General features: G+C 59.4%; 1 protein-coding gene across 5 annotated transcripts in view; it reads right to left on the reverse strand.

Moving 5' to 3' along the window:
* Window positions 1–25,386, reverse strand: part of KSR2 (kinase suppressor of ras 2) — a 358,678-nt gene that overhangs the window by 52,495 nt on the left and 280,797 nt on the right. For 3 of the 5 annotated variants that reach the window (XM_055147006.1, XM_055147005.1, XM_055147007.1), the window contains 3 exons: window positions 23,615–23,682; window positions 20,298–20,422; window positions 9,223–9,391 (listed from right to left, as the gene is read on the reverse strand). In XM_055147006.1, coding sequence (XP_055002981.1) covers window positions 9,223–9,391; window positions 20,298–20,422; window positions 23,615–23,682 — 362 coding nt within the window. The remainder of the gene's footprint in view (window positions 1–9,222; window positions 9,392–20,297; window positions 20,423–23,614; window positions 23,683–25,386) is intronic. The other 2 variants (XM_055147008.1, XM_055147009.1) reach the window with 1 other exon arrangement.

Genomic DNA, 25,386 nt, shown 5'->3' on the forward strand with positions numbered 1-25,386 from the left:
CAAGGCTCGGCCAGAGCCATCGCCTTGGGTCAGTGCCCCAGGCCCCCAGGGGCCAAGGGACAGCCAAGTGGCACCAGTTTTCCCTCCTGTTACCCAGTGGCGAGGGGAAGAGGGTAGGGGCGGCCCCCTGGAGTGCCTCCAAACATTAGGTCTGGAATTGTCCTCTGGTGCAGCCCGCCTGCGCGTGGGCACAGCTGAAGGACGTGAAATCCCCAAAGATGCGGCCAGAGGGCCGGTGTCCCTGCAGCCTGGCCCGGCTGAGGGCAAGGAAAGGGCCCGAGTGAGCACAGGGGCCGGAGCAGACGCATGGAACGTGGGCTAGAGGACACTGTTCCGTCGTGGAAGGGTGGGAACCCAGCCGCTGGCAGCAATCTGGGTGGGCAGGAGAGGACACTGTCCCAGAAGGAAGTCAACAGAGATGAACACGGAGCCCCCCGCCCGCACCCCAAGCGAAATGAAACCCATCACAGCAACAGAAGGGACCGCTGGTGGCCGGAGCAGCAGTGGGGAAAGAGGGACCGGACAATGGTCCTCCAGAGGCTCAAAGGAAGAAGGGAAGTAAGTCCTAGGGTGCCTCGTTCAACCAGGGGCCCAGAGTTGGCAGCCGTCTTGCATATTTTTTTTTAAATTTAGCACAGCGGGTAGGGTGTTTGCCTTGCATGCGGCCGACCCGGGTTCAATTCCTCTGTCCCTCTCGGAGAGGCCAGGAAGCTACCGAGAGTATCCCGCCCGCATGGCGGAGCCTGGCAAGCTACCCGTGGCGTATTTGATATGCCAAAAACAGTAACAGCTCACAATGGAAATGTTCCTGGTGCCCGCTCAAGCAAATCAAAGAGCAACGGGATGACAGTGACAGTGAAGTGCTATTTTATAAAGTAGCACCGTAGCACTGTCATCCCGTTGTTCATCGATTTGCTCGAGCGGGCACCAGGAACATTTCCATGGTGAGACTTGTTGTTACTGTCTTGGGCATATCAAATACGCCAAGGGTAGCTTGCCAGGCTCTGCCGTGTGGGCGGGATCCTCTCAGTAGCTTGCCGGGCTCTCCGAGAGGGACGGAGGAATCGAACCCCGGTCGGCCGCGTGCGAGGCAAACACCCTACCCAATTTTATAAAGCAGTTCACAACAATATTTGATTACATTTACCACTCAAGAACCAATTCCACCACCACGACACCTTCCCACCACCATATTTCGGGTGTTTCCATCCCGAACCCCAATCCTTGCCCCAAAGCAGAACCAAAACAATATAATATTTCCCTCTAAGGTTGGTTGCCTCCTGCATTGCATCCCATCAAGTGTGGTTCTGTACTCTCGGACTACGGGTAGCGCGTGTCCTGTGAAGTGTCTGTGTGGTCCAGGGAAAGGCTCACTCGTGGGTGAGGCTCAGCCCAGGCGTGTGGGGAGTGACCGTGAGCATGGCAGTGGTTGAGTTCTGGAGGTTTCTGGTTGCCGGGGCTGGTCCCTTGGAGCGGGGAGGGCTCTCACCCGCCCCCTGTGGGGCACGCCAAGTGAAACAGCTGGCACGGGGTCCGGCGGCATGATTATGGCGAGTGTCATGTTGTTCCCTTCTGGGAGAGGAGGACGTGTGACCTGGACAGTGGCCGATGCCGAGATTATCTGGCACCAGCCAGGGGTGGCTTATGGCGTGACTGCTGAGGCCAGAGACGCCTTCTTGCGTATTTGAAAGTCACCCAGAAAGTCACGCATATTTGAAAGTTCTCTTCTCTTGGGAAGAACAATGGTGACCTTGCGAGGTCAGGGAGAGCCACGCGACTTTATGGTGACCATTTTGCAACGGGGACAGCTATCAAAGCACCACGATGTCCCCCTCCAGCTAAGCCAATGTCCCGTGTCAATCGTATCGCAGTGAAGCTAGAGAAAGTCTTGATGCTTATCTTGTCTTTTCTAAATTTCCCGCACCGATTGCAGGAAATCGCGTTCGTCTTCTTGTGGCTGCTGCAACAAAACTGCCTCCGAGGGCCACGAGATGATCCTCGAGCACTGGGAGGTCAGAGAGCTTGTGACAGTTGAGAAAAGGGCCAAACTCAAGGTGTCGGTGGGATAGCTGCTTCCCTGCCGGACCCGTACCCAGCTACAGACTTCCCCTGACCTTTATTTACACCTTCCTCTATGAAGGGCCCAGGCACGCCGACTCTGGAGAAACAAGTGATCTTTCTAGAGAGCCCTGGACAGCACGACCGGCTTATCTATCTCTCGAGACCAGGATTCTGTCTCCCCGCAGCAAGACTCAATCAATCCCTTAAGGACACAAAAGGCATGTCATCCCCATTTCCGCTGCTTCTCCGAGGGGCTGCAGCTCCAGATTCCTCTGCAGACCTCTTAGGCCGTTGCCTTAGCTCTGGGATCTGAAAGGGGAGTGTAAATGGGGAGCAGGTCCCCCGGGCTCTGTACCGAGCACAGGAGGGGTGCAGGGGTGGGCTGGGTCGGATGTCTGAGGGAGTGACTCTTCCGGAAATGATTCTGCTCCCAGGAGTCCAGCTAGAGCGGGGAGTGGGTCACTGAGTGATGCAGGTCAGGAATCCGGGAGCTGATGTATCCTGAAACCCTGGCTCTCACTCTAGCCACCCGTAGAAGTCTCCAGAATCAATGCCCACGGGCATAGACCACGCCTAAAATAAAGTGAACAGGCTCACTCCACGGGGACCGAGGTCCCCACCTGCTCCGCAGACGCCTCTTGTCACTCACTGAAGGTCTGTGACTTTCTACGCCAAGTAGGTCCACGGGTGCCTCTTACAACACCATGGTCTGCTTGGTGTCTGCGTCACATCTCACCCCGGGGCAGGGGCTGTGTTTTAGCGACACACCACGCGTGTGCAGGAAGTAAGGCTATGGCGTGTGGTTCGCGGGACTAGGACAGGCTCTGGGAAGCCAGGAGTTTCGTGCCGCTCGTTTATAGTCAAATTCCAACCTCGTGTGGCAGCGGGAGCTGAGCCGGCACATCTCCCGGGCGAGCCTGGATGGATTCGCTGCAATAAGGCAGCCAATGGCTTTCTAAGATCCCGCCGCTAATAGACCAGAGGGAGCGATAATGAAGAGATAATCGATAGAGCTGAGGGCTGAGCTGGCTGTGCCGGAGCAGGGGAGCGATTCATAACCTCCCGCAGGACGGAAAGCCCCGGTATCTCGCCATCCCCGGCGGGGTCTTTTTTTTGCACGGATTGGTAAAGGGGGGAGCGTGTGAGTCAAGTTTGTTGAATGAACCACACTCTCCTCTTGTACGGCCGTTCAAAATATCCCAGGGGGAGGCATTTTTTTTTGGTCTTTTTTGGGTCACACCCGGCAATGCTCAGGGGTTATTCCTGGCTCTGCACTCAGGAATGACTCCTGGCAGTGCTTGGGGGACCCTATGGGATGCCCGGGATCAAATCCGGGTCAGCCGCGTGCAAGGCTAATGCCTGACCTGCTTGTACTATCGCTCCGGCCCCAGTGGAGGCATTTTTGATTCTGGAAAAGGAGGTTCCCAGGCTGGGCAGCGACCTCATTTAAGACCACTGGGGGTGTGAAAGTTCCAGAAAGCCCCCCTGCGGAGACCCTAACTTTCTCACCAGCCGCCTAGGTGCCGGGCGTCAGACGCACGTGAGGTTCAAGTCAGAGCAGGAAAACCGGCCGGGGTGCCCAGGAGGCCTAGCTGACCCCTGGCCTGGCAGCGACAGCTGGGGCGGGCCAGGCGGGCCTGTCCCGGGAGGGGAGCTGCGGGACGCGCCACCTCCCCCTGCCAAGCTGCCCACACGCAGATCTCGGGACACTGCGACTCCTGACGTGGGAGAGGGGCTTGGCAGAGGGGACGCGGCCCCCGAGCCTGAGACTCGGTCCCCAGGGGGGGCTCACAGGAGGGAGGCGGGAGGATCGGCATAGAGACGGGGCAGGGACGGGGCATCACTAGAAGCCGGGCACAGGCAAGGCAGTATCAGTCCCCAGAACCTCCTGGAAAGCCTGCCCTGCGGACACCTTTATTTTTAGCCCAGTGACATGGGTTTGGGCCTTCTGACCTCATCAGATAATGCCCTGGTGCTGTTTTAAGATGTGAAGATGAAATGTGTGATAGCAGCAGCACACAGAGGGAAAGTCTGGTTGGTGTTCCAGCCCCACAGCGGGTGTCTGATTGGTGCCCACCCCAGGGGGGCGTGTCTGGTTGGTGTCCCACCCCACAGCGGGTGTCTGATTGGTGCCCACCCCAGAGGGGCGTGTCTGGTTAGTGTTCCAGCCCCACAGCGGGTGTCTGATTGGTGCCCACCCCAGAGGGGCGTGTCTAGTTGGTGTCCCAGCCCCACAGCAGGTGTCTGATTGGTGCCCACCCCAGGGGGGCGTGTCTGGTTGGTGTCCCAGCCCCACAGCGGGTGTCTGATTGGTGCCCACCCGGGGGGCGCGTCTGGTTGGTGTCCCACCCCACAGCGGGTGTCTGATTGGTGTCCACCCCGGGGGGCGTGTCTGGTTGGTGTCCCAGCCCTACAGCGGGTGTCTGATTGGTGCCCACGCCAGGGGGGCGTGTCTGGTTGGCGTCCCAGCCCCACAGCGGGTGTCTGATTGGTGCCCACCTCAGGGGGGCGTGTCTGGTTGGTGTCCCACCCACAGACTGTGTCTCATTGGTGCTGCAACCCCATGGGGGGCATGTCTGGTTGGTGTCCCCCCACCTCACAGGGTTTGTTTGATTGGTGCTGCACCCCTTGGGGACGTGTCTAGTCGGTGTCCCAGCCCGCCCCATCGGGTTGGTTTGATTGATGCCCCCTCCATGGGGGGCGTATATGGTTGGTGCTCTGCAGAGGCCCAGTAAATGCCCCGTAGGAGAGTGAGCGGGGGGAACATGGTCCAAGGCCTGGAGACACTGAAAGAGACAGCCCGGCAGCTGTGGGCCAGACAGAGGCTCCAGTCACAGTCACCCACCCACTCCCACACTCACCCAACAGACAGGGGCGGGCGGCGGGGAAGGGGAGGGACAGCGGGCAGCTGCAGTCCCCCGGGGCTGCTGTTCTGATGGGGCAGACCAACTAGACAAGGGCACCTGTGAGCAAGATCCTGCCAGGGGCCCAGGAGCACTGTGCTGCGCGTGCAAGAGGGAATCGAGTGAGTGACTGGAGTGAGATGCGCTCAGGGGCCTGGGGCCACGGCCTGAGGGAGAGCCCGGAAACCCCACAGCCTCTGCCAGAAGTGGGTTCTGCTTCTCTTTCCTGCCTCTAACGCCACGCGGGCTTGTGTTTCTACGGCATGCATGCAGTGTGCAGATTCGTGGGCCCGTGCCCACGTGTGCGGGTGTGGGTGCCCCTATGTGGCCCTGGTGACTCGGAAGAAGGAAGGCACTGGAACATTCTAGTCCGGCCACCTGCAGGGCCACCCCGCAGCAAGGCCCTGCAAGCGGGGGCCCCGGGGGCAGAGAGAAGCCCTGCCACGGACCTCCCTTGGCTAATGTCACTCACACATGCAGCATCACTCACCCCATCTGGGGGAGAAACTGAGGCACAAGCAGGGCAAGTGCCCTGCTCAAGGCCTCAGAGGCGGCGCAGAGTAAAGCAGGAATGCCAAGCCAGCCCTGTCCGTCCGTCCAGGCGGTACCTGGCCCCGCGCAATACGGCACCAGGTTCTGAAAAGCCTCAGGCAGCAGAGCGTGGCCATGACCCCAGCCACGCCCGGGCAAGCCACCCCCCTGCCCCTGTCTCTCCAGCCCAAGACTCTTCCCTTCATGTGTCCTGACATGAGCAAGTGACCCAAATGTCTGCTAACCCACCTGGGCATGAATGTTCTACCTCCGCCAGGTACTTGTTCTTCCTAGTCATTAGTTTGAAGAATCCTTGGGACCCCCAAGATCTGCCAGGGAACCACGAAGACCCAGTCCCAGCCCCAAAGGTTCTCCGTGTGATGAGTGGGCAGGGCTCTGGACAGACAGGACAGGTGCCTGTCACCCTGGGGAAGCTTTTCTCTAAAAGCACTCGAGATCAGGAAAGGTCTGTGTGCCCTCGGGGGGAGGTCAATTATTTTTCCTTCCCAACGTCCCACTGCATTATTACCATCCCGTTACGAAACCATTGCGCACTCCTCCTTATTCTACCCAGAGAGAAGCGCATAAGACAGAATCTCTCTCCTCAGACAGGACTGACACAAAGTTGGGCAGACGTTTCAGGCACCCATTCAGATACAAACAAAATCATTATTCCAGGAGTGGGATGCTATGGTGCTTCTCAGGTCACCTGGTCTTCCATTTGAAATACATAATGGATGTTTTCCCAAGCCAGGAGACCCAGGTGGGCTACTTCACTCTTTTAAAAGGGCTTATATATTTCTGTGTATTTAAACCATGCCCACTTGAAGTTGCGTTCTGCTGGGGTCCCAACACAATGAAATCCCAACCGGCAGATTTTTGCTTATGTCATTATACAAGCGTTACAGCTGGTCCAAGGATGCATCTTAGCAAGTGACAGCCACAGAACAGCAGCCACAGAAGTGACAGTCACGGAAAGGACAGACACACTCCCAGGATAGCTTTGAGTCCCACCCAAGGTACCCCAAATTCTGACCATGTTGAATCTCCCTCCCCTGCAAACTCAACTCAAAACACACACACACACACACACACACACACACACACACACACACGGGGTACGTGAAATTCCACCTTGAGTTCCATGATCCTAGTTAGCCTGGTATTAATGATAGTGATGACAGGAAATGCCCAAAGGGTAGCCAGGGCCATTCACTAGGCAGGTGCTATAATGTCAATGGTTCACACGTGCTGTTATTTCAGAGAGACGGACCCTCTGCTCGGCTCTTTCCTAGCATGGAGACCTTCAATCCTTCAATAGTTCCATAGTAGATGCCAGTACTATCCCCATTTTCGAGATGAGGAACCAGAGGCATAGAGAGGTAAATAAATTCTTTGCTCAACATCATGCGGACGTTAGGGGCAGAGGTGGCCTGTGCACCGAGGGCCTCTAGCCCACGCCACCAGGGCAGGGCAGGGTGTCCCGTGCCACGCAGCAAGCATGGGTCGGCTGGCAGAGCCCTGGCAGGGACTCTGAAGGAAGGAAAGGCAAGGGACACGGGGACGTCCCTGTGACACCAGCAAGGTCCTGTGGGAGAGAGAAGCGTGCTCTCTGCATGGTCCTCTCCTTAGAGGTCCTCTCCTTTGGGCCCTGACCCGCCCAAAGAAGCACAGACTCTTAAGGAAAATATCCCTGAAGTCAGTGTCTGCCACTGGGGAAAGGAGCGGCTCTGGGAAAATAATCCGTCTCCTGTGCCCCCCACGTGGAGAATCCCGGGGGACGGAGGGGGGGTCCTTTTCCCCACGCCTGTCCCTTCCAGAGGAGCGGAACCGGTGGTTCTGGGGTAGACAGCTGTGGGAGACTCCGCTGTGGAGCGCTAACACCCTGGTGGACGCGGGGTCCACACTGCAAAGGTCCCGCCAGGGACACCTCTCTGGTCTGGGGGTCTGTCGGGCGATTCTCACACCCAGCTGAGCCCAAGCTTCCTCCGACTTAAACTCTATCTGAAAAATCCCACGTCATGGGATCCAGACGGAGGAGGTGCAGCCCCCACACCTTCTCCAGATGGAGCCCCGGTGACACTGAGCAGCAACTAACACGGCTCCGGGATGCGGGACTGGGACAGCTCCGAATCGCACGGCCACATTAGCAGCCACATTAGCAGCTGTGGGACCTTTTCTAAAAACTGAAAACATACAATCTTTTAATGGAAAACTAATTATCAAATGCTTCCTTGGCAGTAGGGCTGTCTTTCTTGGGGGGAAACTCCAACAACTATAGTGAGTTTTGTGTGAAATATGGAATGTAATCAAGGTAAAGAGAAAATGAAGTGAAATTCATCAGTTAAACAGCTGGGGGTGGGGGGGCGGGGACGGGGGTGTATACTGGGGTTTTTGGTGGTGGAATATGGGCACTGGTGAATGGATGGGTGTTTGAATATTGTATAACTGAGACATAAACCTGAGAACTTTGTAACTTTCCACATGGTGATTCAATAAAAATTAAAAAAAAAATCCCACGTCATAAGCCTTCAACACACACACCCCCCTCCCGGAGCCTCCCCAGGGAGCAGCCAGAGGACTGGCCTGCCCTTTGGGTGGTCGTGCCGGGGGGCTGTCAGGCGTGGGGGGCTGGGTCAGTCTCTGTTCGATTCCCGGACACCCAGGGCGTGAAGGTATGTGTGGAGGGGGTGAGGGGTGGAGACCTGAGACTCCTCTCCCCCCGGCAAAGCCCCCGGGTGCAGGTGCCCCTCAGGCCCTGGGCGGGCTCCCTCATGCCAGGTGCCGTAGTGATGGCAAATGTCCTGCGGCGTGTCACCCAAGACGGCAGCCGAGGGCCCCTGGAGCTGACCAGGGGCTTAGCATGAGGCCAGGGGGTCCGAGAAACGGGAATTTTCACTGTGTTTACCACGTTGAGCAACACAGACAGAGACGCCGGTGCCCACGGCGAAGCCACGTCTCCTCCCACAGCCTCCAGCCAAGCCTGGAACCATCCAGGGCCCCCGGCAGGAAGGAGAAGAACGGGAGGCGGGGGGTTCTGCCCCGGCGCACCCAGGAGCCAGACTTCATCCCTTTAATTCTTACAACAAAAGAGACCAAGAGGCCACATGGGTTCTCGCGTAGACTCTGCCCCCAGCACCTAACACGTGCGCCAGCACCCGGGTCCCTGGAGCTCGCTGGAAGGACCTCGGGGCTCTCCCCGACCACCACGTCCTCTCCGAGGTGGGCAGTCTCGAGCCCGAGATCGCTGGGCAGCAGGGGGCTTTGCCGGATGCCCAGGGCTCCCGCGTGTCCGTGCAGCCCCACCCTGCCGTCGGGTGGGGGCGCTCAGATGTCGCCCCACCCCGCCCCCACCACGCTCAGGTGAGGGGTGCAGGTTCTGGGGAGCAGTTTCAAAGGGTTCAGCTCCCAAGGTGAAGGCCAGCTCCTGAGTGTTGCGCCCCTGCTGGGACTCAGGCTTGGGGGGCTTCGGGGAGGGGGAGTGTACTGCTGTGAGCACAGGGAGTACAGAGAGACATGTGTGTCTCTCTGTGCCTCAGCTTCCCTGTCTGTAAAGTGGGGCTGATCATGATCACCACGTGGCCACTCGCCCAAACAGATGTCACAGGGGGCCACCACCGTGCGCACAGGCTCTGTCCCCCCATCTCGTCTTCCTGCCCCGGCAGCTTCTGGATCTGGCTCTGCCCCGTGCAGCCCCGCCCCCCGGACCCCCCGCGGTGGGTGGTACCTGGCAGGTTGAAGTTCTTCTGCTGTCTCGTGCACTGCGGGGACGGGTGCAGGGGGGAGGGCGGCGTGGCGCTCGGAGGGAGCGGGGGTGCCGGCGAGGAGGGCGTGGAGGATGTCGTGGACGAGGGGTTACTGCTGGAGTCCGGCTGGTAGGGGACAGGGATGTGGTCCTGCGGAGAGACGGCAGGGACAGGGCGGTGAGTGGGCGGGATCGGCTGCGGACCCCTCTCGCCCCGCACCCGCAGCCTGGACCCTGCCGAAGCGCCAACCTCCCCTCCCCCCTACACGGCCGTCCCCCACTCCCCCTCTCCGCTGTGCTGCACCCAGCTGTGGCGACTTGAGTACAAGGTGACCATGTGATGACAATCACAAAAGTGACGGCCACGGAAGTGACGGCCATGGAATGACAGCCACGGAAGTGAGAGCCACGGAATAACAGCCACGGAAGTGACGGCCATGGAGTGACAGCCGTGGAATAACAGCCACAGAAGTGACGGCCATGGAATGACAACCATGGAATGACAGCCACGGAAGTGACAGGCACACTCCCAGGATCACTTTGATCCTGAAAGTCCCACCCCAAGCTACCCCAAGTGCCTGTCCCCGCCCCTTCCACCGAAACCTCTGCTCCAAAACAAGTGTTCACATCGTCACCGTCACTGAGTGGGTGCCAGGGCGGGAGTGTGGTGGGCAGCAGCCGGGCCACCTCTCCCGGCCCTGACCCCGCAGGAAGGTGAGGGCACAGGTCAGCAGGTGCCCCCGGGATGGCCCCGGTGCGGTGCTGCGGAAGCCGTGCGGAAGCCTGGATATAGCACCCCCAGAGGCGCGTCTGTCAGGGGCCTCGGCTGTGAGCTGTTTGGGGCGAGGGGCCTGGAGATGCGGCATCTTGGAGCGGGGGTAGGCGGGGGTCCCCCAAACCCAAGGTCCGGTGCGTAGACCCACAGCAAGCCAGGACCCCCAGGTGCAGGGGGAGCAGGGGTCGCCCACCTCCAACCTGGGGACTGCCAGGAGCGAGGAGGGGGTCGCTGCTTCAGTGCTGGTCTGGGAAGCAGGAACCAGGGGTGCCAGGGGACAGAGGCACCACCTGGCCTTGTCACAGGGCCCAATCAATTAGAGATTCGCCTGCATGATGTGATAAGCCCTCACAAGCACCGGGGCCCTGTGCCTCTGGGGTCTACAGCGACCTCCAGGCTGAGGAGGCCCCGGGCAGGCCTGAGAAGGGCAGTGGCAGCAGCGTGGAGGCCGCAGAGAGACGGAGACCCCAGGTGTGCAGCCCTAGGAACAGAACGAGCCCCAAAGTACGTGTGGACACAGCTCAGTGCTCAGGACTTGTGGCTTGGAAGGTGACCCTGCCCACTGGCCCTCCTTGGCCTCGTGAGACCTCACCTAAGCCCCTGGCCCACTGCACTTCTGACTGACAGGGCTGGGGCTGCAGGGCGGGTGAGGCTCCGAGCCACCAAGTCTGTGGGCCTGTATTACAGCAGCCACACAAGCCCATCCATGGCTGGAAATGTTTCTGCCTCAGGACCTTTGCACAGCAGTGCTTTCTGCCACCCCCGCCTTGCTGCCAGTATACAGCTGCCTCCCAACCCTATCTGTAGCATCATGCTTCGATCATCCCAGCCCTGGTCACCACCGGTCACTCTCCCCCACCCGCCCCCCCTCGACTTCAAACTCACACAACTGAGAGAGAACGTCACGTCTGTTCTCTGAAGTCTGTCTCCGTTACGAGCACGGAAGCCTCTGGAACAATGATCTCTTTTCCCCTTCACTGCTCTCTCCCAGCCCCTGGAACAGCGCGTGGGCACCAGCAGTGACTTAGAGCATCATCTGTGGCCCCGGGGCCCTGGGTCTGAATCCTGACCGTGTGACCCGGGGTAGGGGCCCGGCCCCTCCAGTGAGCAGCTTCTTCATCCACAAAACTGGGGCGAAGACGGCGCCTCTCGGCCAAGGGTGCCGGCGAGATGGGCTTTGCCGCGCTGTGGGTGTTTACAACACGTGGAGTGCCCGGCACGAGCAACGGCTGTGCTGAACAAACGACTCACCGAGCAGCGCCATGAGGCCGGGCAGCCGGCACTTAATCAACGGGCGTGTTGTCTCCTGGCACCCTCTCGTCACCCCGGCAGGACCAATCGAGCCCCAACTATGTCACCCACAGGCCCTGGCACCGGGGAGCCAATCAACGTCCCCAAAGGAAGAAGCAGAGAAAGAACTGGAACTGTGTGTGCATATGCGTATGTGTGTGAATGCGTGTGCGTGTGTGGATGCATGTGCACGTGTGTGTGTGTGTATGTGTGTGTGTGTGTGCATGGAGGCCCTCCCTCTCTTCTCCTTCTTTTTTTTTTTCTTTTTTCTTTTTGGGTCACACCCGGCGATGCACAGGGGTTACTCCTGGCTCTGCACTCAGGAATTACTCCTGGCGGTGCTTGGGGGACCATATGGGATGCCGGGGATCGAACCCGGGTCGGCCGCGTGCAAGGCAAACGCCCTACCCGCTGTGCTATCGCTCCAGCCCCTGCTCCTTCTTTAATTGGGTTACGTGGCCGACCCCATGTGAAAGACACAGACCCGTGAATGGCCTCAGGAATTCCAGAGGATTCAGGGTTCGGGTGCCCCCGTCCCTTTCTCACACAGGACACTGGCCCTTGGTGCCATGTTGCCTGGAGATCTATCCCTCAGGACAAGGGCGGCGGGGGTGGGGTGGGGAGAAGAGGTGACCACTGCTGTCCTGCTCACCCATCATACAGGAGGGCACCTGGGGGAAGCCACGGAATGACAGTCACAGAAATGTCAGCCACGGGATGACAGTCACAGAAGTGACAATTATGGAATGACAGCCACGGAATAACAACCATGATAGTGACAACCACGGAATAACGGCCACAGAAGTGACAGCCACGGAATAACAACCACGAAAGTGACAGCCACGGAACGGCAGCCACAGAAGTGACAGCCATGGAATAACAGGCACAGAAGTGACATCCATGGCAGTCACGGAAGTTATTACGTGGTTGAAATAACGAGAGACTGCCCCCCGGCGCCCTGTGATCCCATCAACAGCCAACATCCAGAGACTTAAAAGCAAGCTCCCAGAAGAGAGTGACGCAGAGAATCTCTGGCCCACGCGCCTGGCTGTCTTCCCCAGGGCCCCTTAGAGGGGGTGGGCTCCAGCTTCCCTCCCTGCCCCAAGCAGAGCTCCTGCGGCTGAAGACCTCCAGAGCCTTAGCCATAGCCATGCTCAAGGCCCCTCTCCACACATTCGGACGAGCCTCACGCATGAAGGAACCGGCAGAGGAACCCAGGTGTGTGGGATCCGGGGCTGAGACCTCCAAGCCTGCTCAGATCGGGACTGGGCCTCTTCCACCTAGATTTCCCATTTTCCAGTAGCTAGGCGGTCACACCCAGGGACTGCCCCCGGCACCCTGTGATCCCACCAACGGCCAGCATCCAGAGACTTGTAAAAACAAGCTCCCGGCTTTGTGACCTCGCAACATCTTATATCCTACTTCTCCCTCTGGGAGAGCCTGGCAAGCTACCGAGAGTTTCCTGCCCACATGGGAGAGTCTCGCAAACTCCCCATGGTGTATTCATATCCCATAGCCAGTAACAAGCTGGGTCTCATTCCCCTGACCTGAAAGAGCCTCCAATGTGGCATCATTGGAAGGACGAGTAGAGAGAGGCTTCTAAAATCTCAGGGCTAGGACGAATGGAGACGCTACTGAGACCGCTCGAGAAATTTACAATCAACAGGATGATGATGATGATGATGATGATGATGATGATGATGATGATGATGATGAAGAAGAATAATGACCCTCAGGGTGCCCACCCCCTTCTCCCAAGCCCCTCCCCACCAGGGCGCAGCCCTCTGAGAATCAGGGCCCCTTGCCCTGGCCTGTGCAGTGCCAGGTGGGCTGTGGGGTCTGAGCACAGCTGGGGGCCGCCCTGAGTCAAGGGGCCGCCGAACCCTGACTTGCTGCTGGAGGCCTCTGTGGACCACGGACAGCGGGCACAATGGGAGTGGGGGGAGCCCAGCAATGCCCCCAGTGTGCCCCGTGACCGTCTCGGGGTTCCAGGGAGGCACCGAGGCCCAGATGGTGCTCGAGACAACCCAGGTCCGAGCTCCCCCGAGGCGCCCTTCAGTGGTGGCCCCCACGCCCTACGGCCATCAACACTAATGTGGGAATGTTCTGGAAATGACGGGACCAGGAGACGGCACGTGCTTAGGAGACATCACAAGGCCCCCTGAGTGACTCCGGGTGAGGCCCTGGAGGCCCCAGAGCACTGCTGGGTGAACCTGGTCACCCCCGGCACCACCTCCACGGGCCCCGCAGTGAACTGTGGGCCCAGCTCTCGAGAATCTCTGGTGGGGCCCCTGGGACAGCACTGGAGCCCCCAAGAGCCCCCAACTGCTGTCCCACAGTATCTGCTCTGCTCTCTTCCGTCTCTAAACATGGAATATTAACACGGCTCTTGGCTGGAGGACATTGTCCGCCTGGGGTGGGGGGCTCGCTCCACCCCTTCTCGCCCCCGTGGGCCAGCCCGGCTGCACCCCCGCGCCCCCCCTCCCCAAGGCTACTCTGCACAGGCCCGGTGGCTCCCACAGTTTGATTTCTCTGGGATGAAAGCCGAGGCCGGCGATGTCTGGGGAATCTGATAATTGCATGTTTTTAAAGAAAACGGCAAAAACCTCCTCCCTGGAGTAGCGGTGCTGCCGTTCCTGACAGACCCCCCCCCCCCCGGGGATTGTCATCATCCGTCACAGGCGGGGGTTGGCATCCAGAGTGTTTCTTCTGCGTAGGGGCTGCTCCCAGGGGCGCCGGGCTGGGGGCTGGGGGGCTGGGGAGGGGCGTCGGGCGCTGTTCCCCGCTCGGCCTGGGCCAAGGAGCTTCAGGGCCCGGCACTCACGGGCCCCTGGGACGGCACCGCAGGCGCCCCCTTGGCGGGCGGGGGAGGTGGGCGAGAGCCGCTCAGTATCCCCTCCCCGACGGACGCCCCCTTCTCTGGCACACCGGTGGGGGCGGGGTGCCAGGCTGCCGCGGGTCTAGATGCCCCACGTGAGGTGGTCTCTGCCCCGTGTGGTGGAGGTATCGGCCACGACATGCAGACTTTGTTCCCCCTTCCTCACCCTCTGACTGGACGGGGCGGGCTTCTGGAGAGCGGGACAGCCCCTGTCAGCACCCCGAGCCTTCCTGGTCAAGGCCGGGCTGGGGGGGGCCGAAAGCTCTCGCTGGGCCCCTCAGCATTGCTGGGGTCCCAACTCCCCTGCCCTCCTCGCCCGCCCCCCCCGCCCCCCCGACCGCCTGCATCCCGCTGTGCGGTTGTTTTCTGTCATTCCGGGACATCATGTCCCAGGGTTTAGTGGGGAGGGTGGGGGTGGAGGTACCTCGAGTTCACTATTTATTATTATTTTCTTTTTCGCTTTTTGGGTCACACCCGGTGATGCTCAGGAGTTAGTCCTGGCTCATACGCTCAGGAATGACTCCTGGTGGTGCTCGGGGAACCCTATGGGGTGCCGGGGATCGAACCCAGGTCGGCCCCGTGCAAGGCAAACCCTCTGCCCACTGTGTTATTGCTCTGGCCCCACTTTTGTTTTCTTTAAGCCCAGCGGCAAGCCTGGGGGGTCCGGAGTTCTGTCTAGGGGCGAAAGTGGCGGCTCTGACAGGACAGAGGCGTGCCTCCAGTCCATGGACAACACGGCCGCTCGGACTACAGGTTTGCTCAGAAATAAGGGCCCCCCCCCCCAGCGTGACCTCTGACCCAGGACAGGAGAGACAAGGCTGAGCCCCAGTGCAAGGAGGGGAGACCCAGCGAGACACACCTGGGGCCCCCTTCCAGCTCCTGCCCTGCTCTGGGCAGCCACCCAAGGCCACCTTGAGAGTCCCTTCGATCCAGACCCCAGTGGGCCCCAGGGCAACACGTTTCCATGGCAACGAACATGCCAGCAGGAGAAACTGAGTGTCAGTGACTAGTGGGGCTGAGCTGGACAGGGCTGGGTCGGGAGAGGGGGCTGGGAGGTGGTCAGGGGGTGGGGGGGCTCCAGGAGGTCCCCAGAGGAAGTGAGGGACAGACAGCCCCTCGGGGCCCAGGGGAAACGAGACCTCCCACCCCCGAGGCACTCCACGGTGAACTCCCATCATGCTTGGCCGGGAGGTTCCACAGACGAGCTACGGCCTTGGTGAAAACAAACTAGATGAGGGCTGGCCGTGGGCACCCAGGGCGCAGGGCGAGACTGCGGCGGGCGTGCACGCCCCCTCCTCTCACCCCACTCCACCCCTGCAGCGTCCACCACCATCACCCCTCGGTCCCAGCCCAGGCCGGAGTAGCCCCCAGCCCCACCCCACACCCCCTTCTGCTCCACCTGCCGCATCTTGCTCACGGCGCCGTCGCTGAGCTGGCTCAGAGACGGGGGAGCGTGGAGGAGCAGAACCGAACCACGGCTTCAGGCAGTCCAAGGACAGTCTCCGGCGGAAACAGGGGTAACGCGGGGCAGACTCAGCACTTCCCGCAGGACGGGCCAGGGAGGTATTTTTTAAAATTTGCTTTTTGGGTCACACCTGATATAACTCAGGGGTTACTCCTGGCTCTGCACTCAGGAATGACTCCTGGTGGTGCTCCGGGGACCCTACGGGATGCTGAGGATCGAACCCAGGTTGGTCGTGTGCAAGGCAAATGCCCTACGCACAGGACTATGGCTCTGGTCCCAGGGAATTTCTTAATATGAAAGAAAGGATGAGGGATTTGTTACATACATAGAGAAGAAAAAGAAGAAGAAGGAGAAGGAGAAGAAGAAGAAGAAGAAGAAGAAGAAGAAGAAGAAGAAGAAGAAGAAGAAGAAGAAGAAGAAGAAGAAGAAGAAGAAGAAGAAGAAGAAGGAAGGAGGAGGAGGAGGAGGAGGAGGAGGAGGAAGAGGTAGAGGAGGAGGAGGAGGAAGAGGAGGAGGAGAAGGAAGAGGAGGAGGAGGAGGAGGAGAAAGAAGAAGAAGAAGGAGGAGGAGGAGGAGAAGAAAGAAGAAAGAAGGAAGAAAAAAGAAAAGAAGAGAAAAGAAAAGAAAAGATGTAAAGTGAAAGAAAAATTTCATCGTGGTAGCAAGCTTAACTGTCTCAACAGAGCTGGCTCAGGTTTATTACAGGAAATCTACTGCAGTTAAATGTAGTTTTCCTGGAACTTCAAAAAAAATAAAAAGAAAGAAAAGAAAGGATGAGGGAAAACTGTGGGGTTAAGGCATTTGCCTTGCGTGTGGTTGACCCAGATTCAATCCCAGGCGCCACATACGGTTCCTCAAGCAACCCCAGGAAGGACCCCTGAGTCAGGGATAAGTCCTGAGCGGATGTCACCCACCTCTGTTCTCCCCCTCAAAATAATAGTAATAATAATAATAATAATAATAATAATAATAATAATAATAATAATAATAATAATCACTGTATCACTGTCATCCCGTTGCTCATCGATTTGCTCGAGCAAGCACCAGTAACGTCTCTCATTGAGAGACTTATTGTTACTGTTTTTGGCATATCCAATACGCCATGGGTAGCTTGCCAGGCTCTGCCGCGTGGGCTCGATACTCTCGGTAGCTTGCCAGGCTCTCTGAGAGGGGCGGAGGAATCGAACTCGGGTCAACCGCGTGAAAGGCGAATGCCCAACCGCTGTGCTATCGCTCCAGCCCAATAATAATAATAATAATAATAATAGTAATAATAATAATAATAAAAGGATGGAAGGCCACCTAGCATCGCTTACGAGAAACTATGGATTCTGCTGCAGTGTTTGATAACTCAGATCCACTTAGATTTCGAGCTAAGTGCACTTGCCCCGTTTAAAGCAGACTCACTTGTTACATCTCCCCTCTGCCTCCGTTCCTTCTCCTCTATCCCCCCCTTCCACCTTCCTCTTCCTCCTCCTCCCTCTCTTCTTTGTCATCCACTTCTGTCCATTTTCTGGGGGGCTGGGCTTGTTACCCATCACTGTGCCTCTGGCTCTCCCCCGCAGAGACCCCAACAACCCTGCTAACCTGCCCCATTCCCAGGGAGCAGAAACCGAGTGTTCTGGTCACAGAGAAAGCGAAGGACCCGGGTCTCCAGCCCGGGCCTCCTCCTCCCTCCCGACGGCACCCCACAACCCCCACGACGCTGGTGCCACAGCCGGACTCGGCCGAGCCGCCGAGAGTCACGAGGACGAGGAACGTTTCCAACCAAGGCGACTCAGAAATCTGCTGCCCCGTCTGCACCCCTGCCTGACAGGAAAGATCTGCGTGGAGCAGCCGGGGAGGAGAGCGAGCGAGCGAGAGAAAATAGGCCAGCCCCGACGATAAGGCCCGATCTCGTCCCTGTCCCAGCCCCGTGCTCTGCCGGGGTTAATTGATAGCGCTTATCGCATTCACCGGCGGGGGACAAGCAGAACCGTGTCGCAGCCTGGCTGCCTTGTGCTACCGCCCAATGGGGCGCCCGGAGGCGCCGGGTGTCTCTGAAACCACAGGGCCAGGGTCCGAGGGAGCTCTGAGCCTCGCCCACCCCAGACAGCGCCAAGGAGAGGCTGAGTTCTGGACACACACACACACACACACACACACACACACACACACACACACACACACACACGGCATCGCCCCGGGAGCTGCAGTACTGTCTCCCCCCACCCCCACCGCCCATCCTCCTGGAGGTGGGGGACCCCCTCTCCCAGGGGGCCCCAATCTTCAATGCAGAACAAGGGGAAAGTGGCTGCGGGGTGACATTCGGATGGCAAGTCCCGTGATTGACGCTGATGATAATGGCTAGAAATTTCCAGACACTTACCAGGCATCTGTAACTCCACTCTGCTTTGACGCTGATTATCCCGTCCCCTCTCCCTGGCCCTGCTCCGAGCACGCGGCTCTCCTGAGCCACCCAGGGCAAGGCTGGGGAGGAGACGGGGACTCCTGGGTGCTCAGGGCGGACTCCTGGCTCTGTGCTCAGGGATCACTCCTGGTGGAGCTGGGTGGGGAGGGCACAGCTGCCATAGGCAGTGACAGGGGGTGGGGCCAGGGTCAGCTGTATGCCAGGCGAGTGCCGTCACCCCTGTACACACACACACACACACACACAAACACAAACACACACACACACTCTCTCTCTCTCTCTCTCTCTCTCTTTGTGTGTTTGTGTGTGTGTTTGTGTCTATCTGTCTGCCTGTCTGTCTCTGTCTCTGTCTCTGTATCTCTGGCCCCAGCCCTGGGGGCTGCAGAAGCACAAATGCTTTGGACCATGTCCCATGAACAGGGCTGGGGTCCTTGGTTCCAGGTCAGCCTGGATCTGCTCCCGATGCACCAGACTCAACACTGCCAATATTCTGATCTGCCTCGTTATGACGGTGCCTGGGCCGAGCCATCAACGTCCACGCAGCCTCCACCTTGTTGGCTGGGACCACCCGGCTGGGCTCCCGGGCTGTAGGGCGAGGGTCCTGAGTGCCCGGAAGCCACCGTGGACATGCCCAGGGGGCGCTTCTCCCAGCCGGCCTCTCTGGCCCTGGCACTTCTAGATCAAGGGGGTGACAAACTATTTCCTTCCTTCTGGGTAAGTGTGTGTGTGGGGGAGGGGTGTTGGGTCACACCCAGCCACGCTCATGGGCTGTTCCTAGCTCTGTGCTCAGGATCACTTCCGGTGGGCCTCGGGGGACCATATGCAGTCCCAGGGTCTCCCCCGGGTGGTCCAGCTGGCGCCTGACCTGCCTCCATGTCTCTCCAGCCCCCAACGTTTTTTTTTTTTCTGACACAGCCGCAGGGTCAATACTTGAGCATTTGGGAGCCACGTGGACCCGAGACCCCTGAGTCTGCCGCTGGCCGAGAGGGCGTCACAGACGGCGTGGCAGCCTTGGGGTCCAGACCCAACGGCCGCTGCACCTAGCTCCCCTCTGGCCAACGACCATAACAAGCGGTGCCAGCCCAGGCCGTGGAGTGTTCCTGGCCAGGCCGTCACGGGCCGGAGACAAACCGTCCCCCTCGCCCTTCGCCCATTCCTAGCGGCAGACGCCTTGAGCGGCAGTAAAGAGCTAGAGCCGCCCACCGCCTTGGGATGGGCAGGGCGGCCCCGCGGGGAGCAAAAGCAAGAGGACGTGCCATGCCCAGGGCTTCAGGGGGCCGGGTGGCCGCTCTGAGGCTAGGTTCCCCCCGCCTAGAAGATTCCACAGGTGCAGCGGGTCCGGGGAGGGGGGGCGTGTGGGGGGATCTAGCGGGAAAGGCGGGCGGGGCAGAGCAGGGGAAGACACGTGGGCCCGGTCACACACGCCGCAGCAGGAAGCCAGGTGGCTGGCAGGCAGAGGGGGGCAGGGCCCAGAGGCGCCCCTCTGGCTGCGGAGTGGACGATGCCCCGGGGAGCGGGATTCTCCCAGCCTGCCTCGGGCTGAGAAGCCAGAGCCCTGCCCGTGAGCGGTCACCCTCCAGCACGATGGCACCTGGCCCGTGAGCGCCGTGGCTGAGCTCCCCTGCGCCCGGCTGACGGGCCCCTGGTCCGCCGGGGCACAAAAAACCACCTGGTGGCACCTGTTGGCACCTTCGCCTCAGACCTCGGGGACTGTCCTGTTGGGGACAGCCTGGTTCCAGCTGACCTCTGGTTCACCCCCACAAAGGCCGTGGGAAATGGCACCGGAAATACCCAGGCCTGGCTGGAAAGATGCTCGGTGAGGCCCAGGCCGCCCCGGAGGTCAGGAACCCGCCGCCAGCCGCCCCCCCTCGTCGCCCCCCCACTCTCCAGCCTCCGCGTCTCCAGCTGGAGCTTACAAAGAGCTCCCCGGGCCTCGGGGTCTGACGCGACAGATGTGCCGCAGAGCCGGGCGCCATCTGTGACGCGGCTCCCGGCAGATGGCGGGACGTCTCGGGCACCGAGGGCAGGGCTGGGCAGCCCCGGGGCCGCGGCCTCTCCCGCCGGGCCCGCTCCCGTGTGCCCAGGCCGGGCAGTCCTCAGGCCGGCGCGGGTTTCGCACTCCCGGGTGGGCCCGGGGTGGGGGGAGGCGCCCAGGCGGCTGGTGCGGTGCTGCCCCTTGCTCCCCCACCCCCGCGGGAGACCCGGGACCCCCCAGGACCCCCCAGGGCCCGGCGCTCACCTTGTTGATCTTGTTGGTCTTGGGCAGCGTCTGGCTGACGTGCAGGTCGGCGTAGCGGGGCGGCTTGCGGAGAGGGTTGTTGATGTCACAGGGGACCGACTCCGTCCGCACCAGCCTTGCTGGGTCCGTAGGGGCGAAAGGCGGGAGGGAGCAGCGTGAGGACCTGCTGAGCAGAGCTCAGAGGCTGCCTCGTAGGGCCCCCCGAGCCTCCCCCCGCCCCCCGCCCCGGCCTCCAGTGCTGAGACTAGATGGGGGTTCCCCGAGGGGCTGGAGGTGGGGGTCACCAGGCGCCCCCCTCCCCGTGTGGAACGGGAAGCGGGACATGCTCTGGGGCGCCTGATGTTCGCGTGACGGCCAACACAGGACTTGGTTAGGGCTGATTGGCTCTTTTTATTAATTAATTAATTAATTAATTAATGCTCTTTTTTTTTTTTGCTTTTTGGGTCACACCCAGCGATGCTCAGGGGTTACTCCTGGCTTTGCACTCAGGAATTACTCCTGGCAGTGCTTGGGGGACCATATGGGATGCCGGGGATCGAACCCGGGTCGGCCGCGTGCAAGGCAAACGCCCTACCCACTGTGCTATCACTCCGGCCCCTAATTTTTGCTTTTTGGGTCACACCCAGAGATGCATGGGGGTCACTCCTGGCTCTGCACTCAGGAATGACTCCTGGCAGTGCTCGGGGGTGGGGGGACCCTATGGGATGCCGGGAATCGAACCCGGATGGATTGCGTGTAAGGCAAACGCCCTCCCCGCTGTGCTATTGCTCCAGCCCGTGGTTCTTCTTGAAGCCCCCCATGGTTCCGCAGGGCATGCATCTCAGCACTGGGTCTCTTCTGGGAGACCAGGGGTCCCTGACTTCTGGGGGTCTCTACGGCAACCTTTAGGGGGCGGGTCCTTCTCTGACGCTTGTGGCGTTTTTCAGCCCTGTAAAGCCCAAAGCACTTTTGTCCTAATGTTGGCTGCCCTGGGGCTCCCTAAAGGAGGGCTGTGTCCTCTTCTCCCCTCCTGCGCTTCACCCCTCCCAGACTACATCTGCCAGGCTCCTCTCCCGGGCTGCCTCTTTCTCCTCTTTCTGGACCAAGGACCACGGGAACGGGCCAGCGCGAGAGGCTCGGCCCAGAGTTGCTCCCGCTGCGGTTCCTGATTTATCAGACGCGCCTGTCTCCCTCGTGCAGGGGAGCACTGGTGGGGGAGCTGAAGCCTCGCACTGACCCGGGGGTTCCATCTCTCTGCCTAGCCCGAGCTGCCGTCACCATGGAAACCGACTCTATTTCCAACTTCCCAGTGACCGGAAAGGGGGTGGAGGTGGGGAGCAAGACGCAGGTGGACTTGCAGAAAGTTCCTGGGCAGGTAGGGCGGCCCTGGGGGGACCCGAGGGGGCGGTGGCCGTGGGCGGGAGGCGGCAGCCCACCTCAGAGGCCAGAGCACTGAGAGCGGGCGGCTTCTAGAAGGTTCCCTCCGGGCTCTCTGTGGGAGCCGGAGCTGGAGGGACACGGGGTGGGAGGGGGCGCCCCGACTGAGGCTGACCCCCCCCACCACCACCACGGGGACTCAGCCCCACCACCCCTCCACGGGGACTCAGCGCCATGAGAACTCGGGCTGAAAACAGCCTCCTCTGCTCACGGGCTGTGGACAGTTGTTCAGGGAACAGATGGTCCTTCATTAAGGCGGGAAGGGCCCGAGAGGCAGCGAGTTTTCCTTCCCTTGCAGGTCCCTGGCCGGGCAGGGAAGCCAGGCAGACATCCTCGAAACCCCTCTGGGACACAGAGCGGCCCCCCGGGCCAGCAGGCTGCCTCCTTCCGGAGCTCCCTCTCGCAGGACAGGTTCCCCCTTGGGCTGGGGTGTAGCGGAGCGAGGGCTGACGTCAGCGACACAGGCCAGCTCCCCAGGTTCCCCCTTCAAGTTTCCTTCCGACCCCGGGGGGGAGGGGTGGAGGCGGGTGCCGGCTCCTGCCAGCCAGGAGGAGTTTTAACTTTCCAGTAAGCTGCTGACATTTGAAATCAGGTGCAGGCACCCCAAAACCCCCTCAAACTCTCCCCAGAGCCTCAGACAGGCTGTGGCCACGGCTGCCCCTGGCCGAGGGACGGTCCTTGCTCCCCGGCTGAAATTCTCTACTCTGTGCGGCCTCCTCTGGCCGCGGACTCTCATTCAAGGCCCTCGGTGGACCCGGGCAGCCTCTGGGCTTGCAATTCCTCCTCCGCCTCACAGAGGGCTCGAACCCATGCAGAGTGGCTGGGGTGGGGGGCTGGAGCCAGGAATCGGGCATGTCGTGCAGCCCCCCAGTGTTCCGATGTGGCTGGTCTGGGACTCCACCCTCTCAGGGCAAAGATCTGGCCCAGCAGTGCCCACTAGAACCTTCTGTGATGATGTACGTGTCCGTACGAGCGAGCACTCTCCGGGATGGTGCCTGGAGGGGCTGCAGGCTCTGGGAATGCAGCTGCCCAAGTTTTTATTTTATTTATTTATTTTTATTCCAAGCGACATTTAGATAGTCCAATGGGGTCAGTAGCGACAATAACGGACAGCACCGGATAGGAGATGGCCCCTGGGCATCTGCTAGCATGTGGACTGGAGCTGGGGGCAAGCAGCCCACACAACGAGGCCCAGGGTCACTATGGAGCCTCACGGGCAATATCCCCTCATGGAGTCCCTCCACCCCCATGAGTTTCTCCTTCCAGCGATACTGTCTTTGCTTTTTTTTTTTTTTTGGTGTTTGGGTCACACCTGGCGATGCACAGGGGTTACTCCTGGCTCTGCACTCAGGAATTACTCCTGGCAGTGTTCAGGGGACCATATGGGATGCTGGGATTTGAACCCGGGTCGGCCGCGTGCAAGGCAAACGCCCTACCCACTATGCTATCGCTCCAGCCCCTGTCTTTGCTTTTTGCATGGTGGAAGGTTGGTAATGACTTCCCAGAGATCCCCAAGACCCCCCGACTTCACAGCCACCTGCCACGGGCCCAGTGGGCAGGACACGATGGAAGGACACGCACTTCTGTGCCCATGGCTGGAGGTGGGGGGCAAGGGGGCTGGGGGAGGGGAGTGGGAATTAGGAGAAGGACGGTATGGAAAAGGAGATTTTGAGAAGGGGTGATGAGTCTATCTCGGTGCAGACGTGTCCAAGACACCAGGATAGGGATAAGGAAGAGGGAAAGGGCCTGGGGGTGTCCGGAGGAAAAGTGTCCAAGGGAAAGAAGGGGGATAGGCAAGGATTGGGGGAAGGAGCATCCAGGACCGCCTGGGTGGGACAGCCACCTCAGATGGCCTGGGGAGGCCCCTGCTGGGCCCGGGGCAGCGAGTGTTGGATACTTACCTCCTCTGTGGATGATGAGCAGGTGGCAGGGCGGGGCTTCTTTGGTGCATTTGTTGTGGCACTTTAACCTGCGAGGAAAAGAAGAAAAGATGAGTAGATGGATAGATGGATGGATGGGTGGGTGGATGGATGAATGGATGGATAGACAAATTGGCAGGAAGATGGATGGATGGGTGGGTGGATGGGTGGATGGATGGATGGATGGATGGATGGATGGATGGATGGATGGATGGATGAGTGGGTGAATGGATGGATGGATGGGTGGGTGGATGGATGGATAGATAGATGAATGGATGGATGGATAGATGGATGGATGGATAGATGCATCAATAGATAGATGGACAGGTGAATGGGCAGGTGAGTGGGTGGATGAATAGATAGATGGGTGGGTGGTTGAGTGGGTGGGTTTATGCATAGATGATGGATGGATAGATGGATGATGGGCGGATGGATAGATGAACAGGCAGATGGATGGAGGAAGGGAGGGAGAGTGGGAGAGATAGTGGATGATGAATGGATGGACAGGTAGATGGATGGATGGACAAATGGATAGATGAATGAATCATAGATGGATGGACAGATGAATGGGCAGGTGGATGGATGGATGGATGGATAGATGGGTGGGTGGGTGAGTGAATGGACTGATGCATAGATGGATGGATGGATAGAAGGATGAGTGGGTGGCTGGACAGATGAACAGGCAGACAAATGGATGGATGGAGGGAGGGTGGAAGGGATCAATGGATGGATGAAGGCATGGATGGATGGATGGAGAGGCAGGTGGATGGATGAATGTCGGTTGGACAGGTGGATAGATGGGAGGGTAAGGTGAAGGGTGAGAGCAGATGAGAATGATGGGTGGAGGGATGGATGCAAGAGCAGATGGATGAATGAGTAGACAGACAGAAGTGGTGGGAGGAAAGAGGCTCCGGGAGGTCAGAAAGCTCTGTGGTCCGTGGGAACCAACGTGTGAGCTCAGCTGCAGCAGCTACTGTATACCCTTGGCACCCAGGAAATGAGCTTCGGAGAGGACACTGCTTGGCTCCCACCAGCCAGCTCACCTGTGGCCAGGAGTGGGCATGAACGGTTTCGCCAAGGGTGCCCAGGTGTGTAGATGCGCTTTCCTATCCAGCTGTATTTCTCTTCATCACCACCCACCAATCCTAATAACCATCTTCCATCTGCCCTTAGCCTCATTTCCTGGACCTTCTCCACACACGCCACATACACCGTGCAGTTGGACATGTCTAACATCCCCAAGCGAATATTGCTAGCATCCCCATTTGGCAGAGAGAGGAACTGAGTCTGACTTGTCCACCTACAAACCAGGATCAGTGGTCCCCACTTCCCGAAGGGCTCAGGCTCTCAGAGAAGGCCAGACAAGTCTTCCCCTTCAGATGAAACGAGTTGAGCTTGAGAAGTATTAAGTTGAAGAATTCAGAGTTGGGGCTGGAGCAGTTGCACAGCGGGTAGAGCGTTTGCCTTGCATACGGCCGACCCGGGTTCAATCCCCGGCATCCCATATGGTACCCCGAGCCCCACCAGGAGTGATTCCTGAGTGCAGAGCCAGGAGTAGAGTAACCCCTGTGCATTGCTAGGTGTGGCCAAAAAAAAAAAAAAGCAAAAAAAAAATTCAGAGTTAAAACATCTTCCTTTGAGATAAAGCTCAGGTGGGAGTTTGCCCTGACTTCAAAGGAATGATCCAAACTCCCAACTGCTAGGACCTGGTGGTGGCTGGTTTGCTTTATTGTCCCATGTCACCTACTAGCATC

The sequence above is a fragment of the Sorex araneus genome, chromosome 9, assembly GCF_027595985.1.
Source record: "Sorex araneus isolate mSorAra2 chromosome 9, mSorAra2.pri, whole genome shotgun sequence".
NCBI classification, from domain to species: Eukaryota; Metazoa; Chordata; class Mammalia; order Eulipotyphla; family Soricidae; genus Sorex; species Sorex araneus.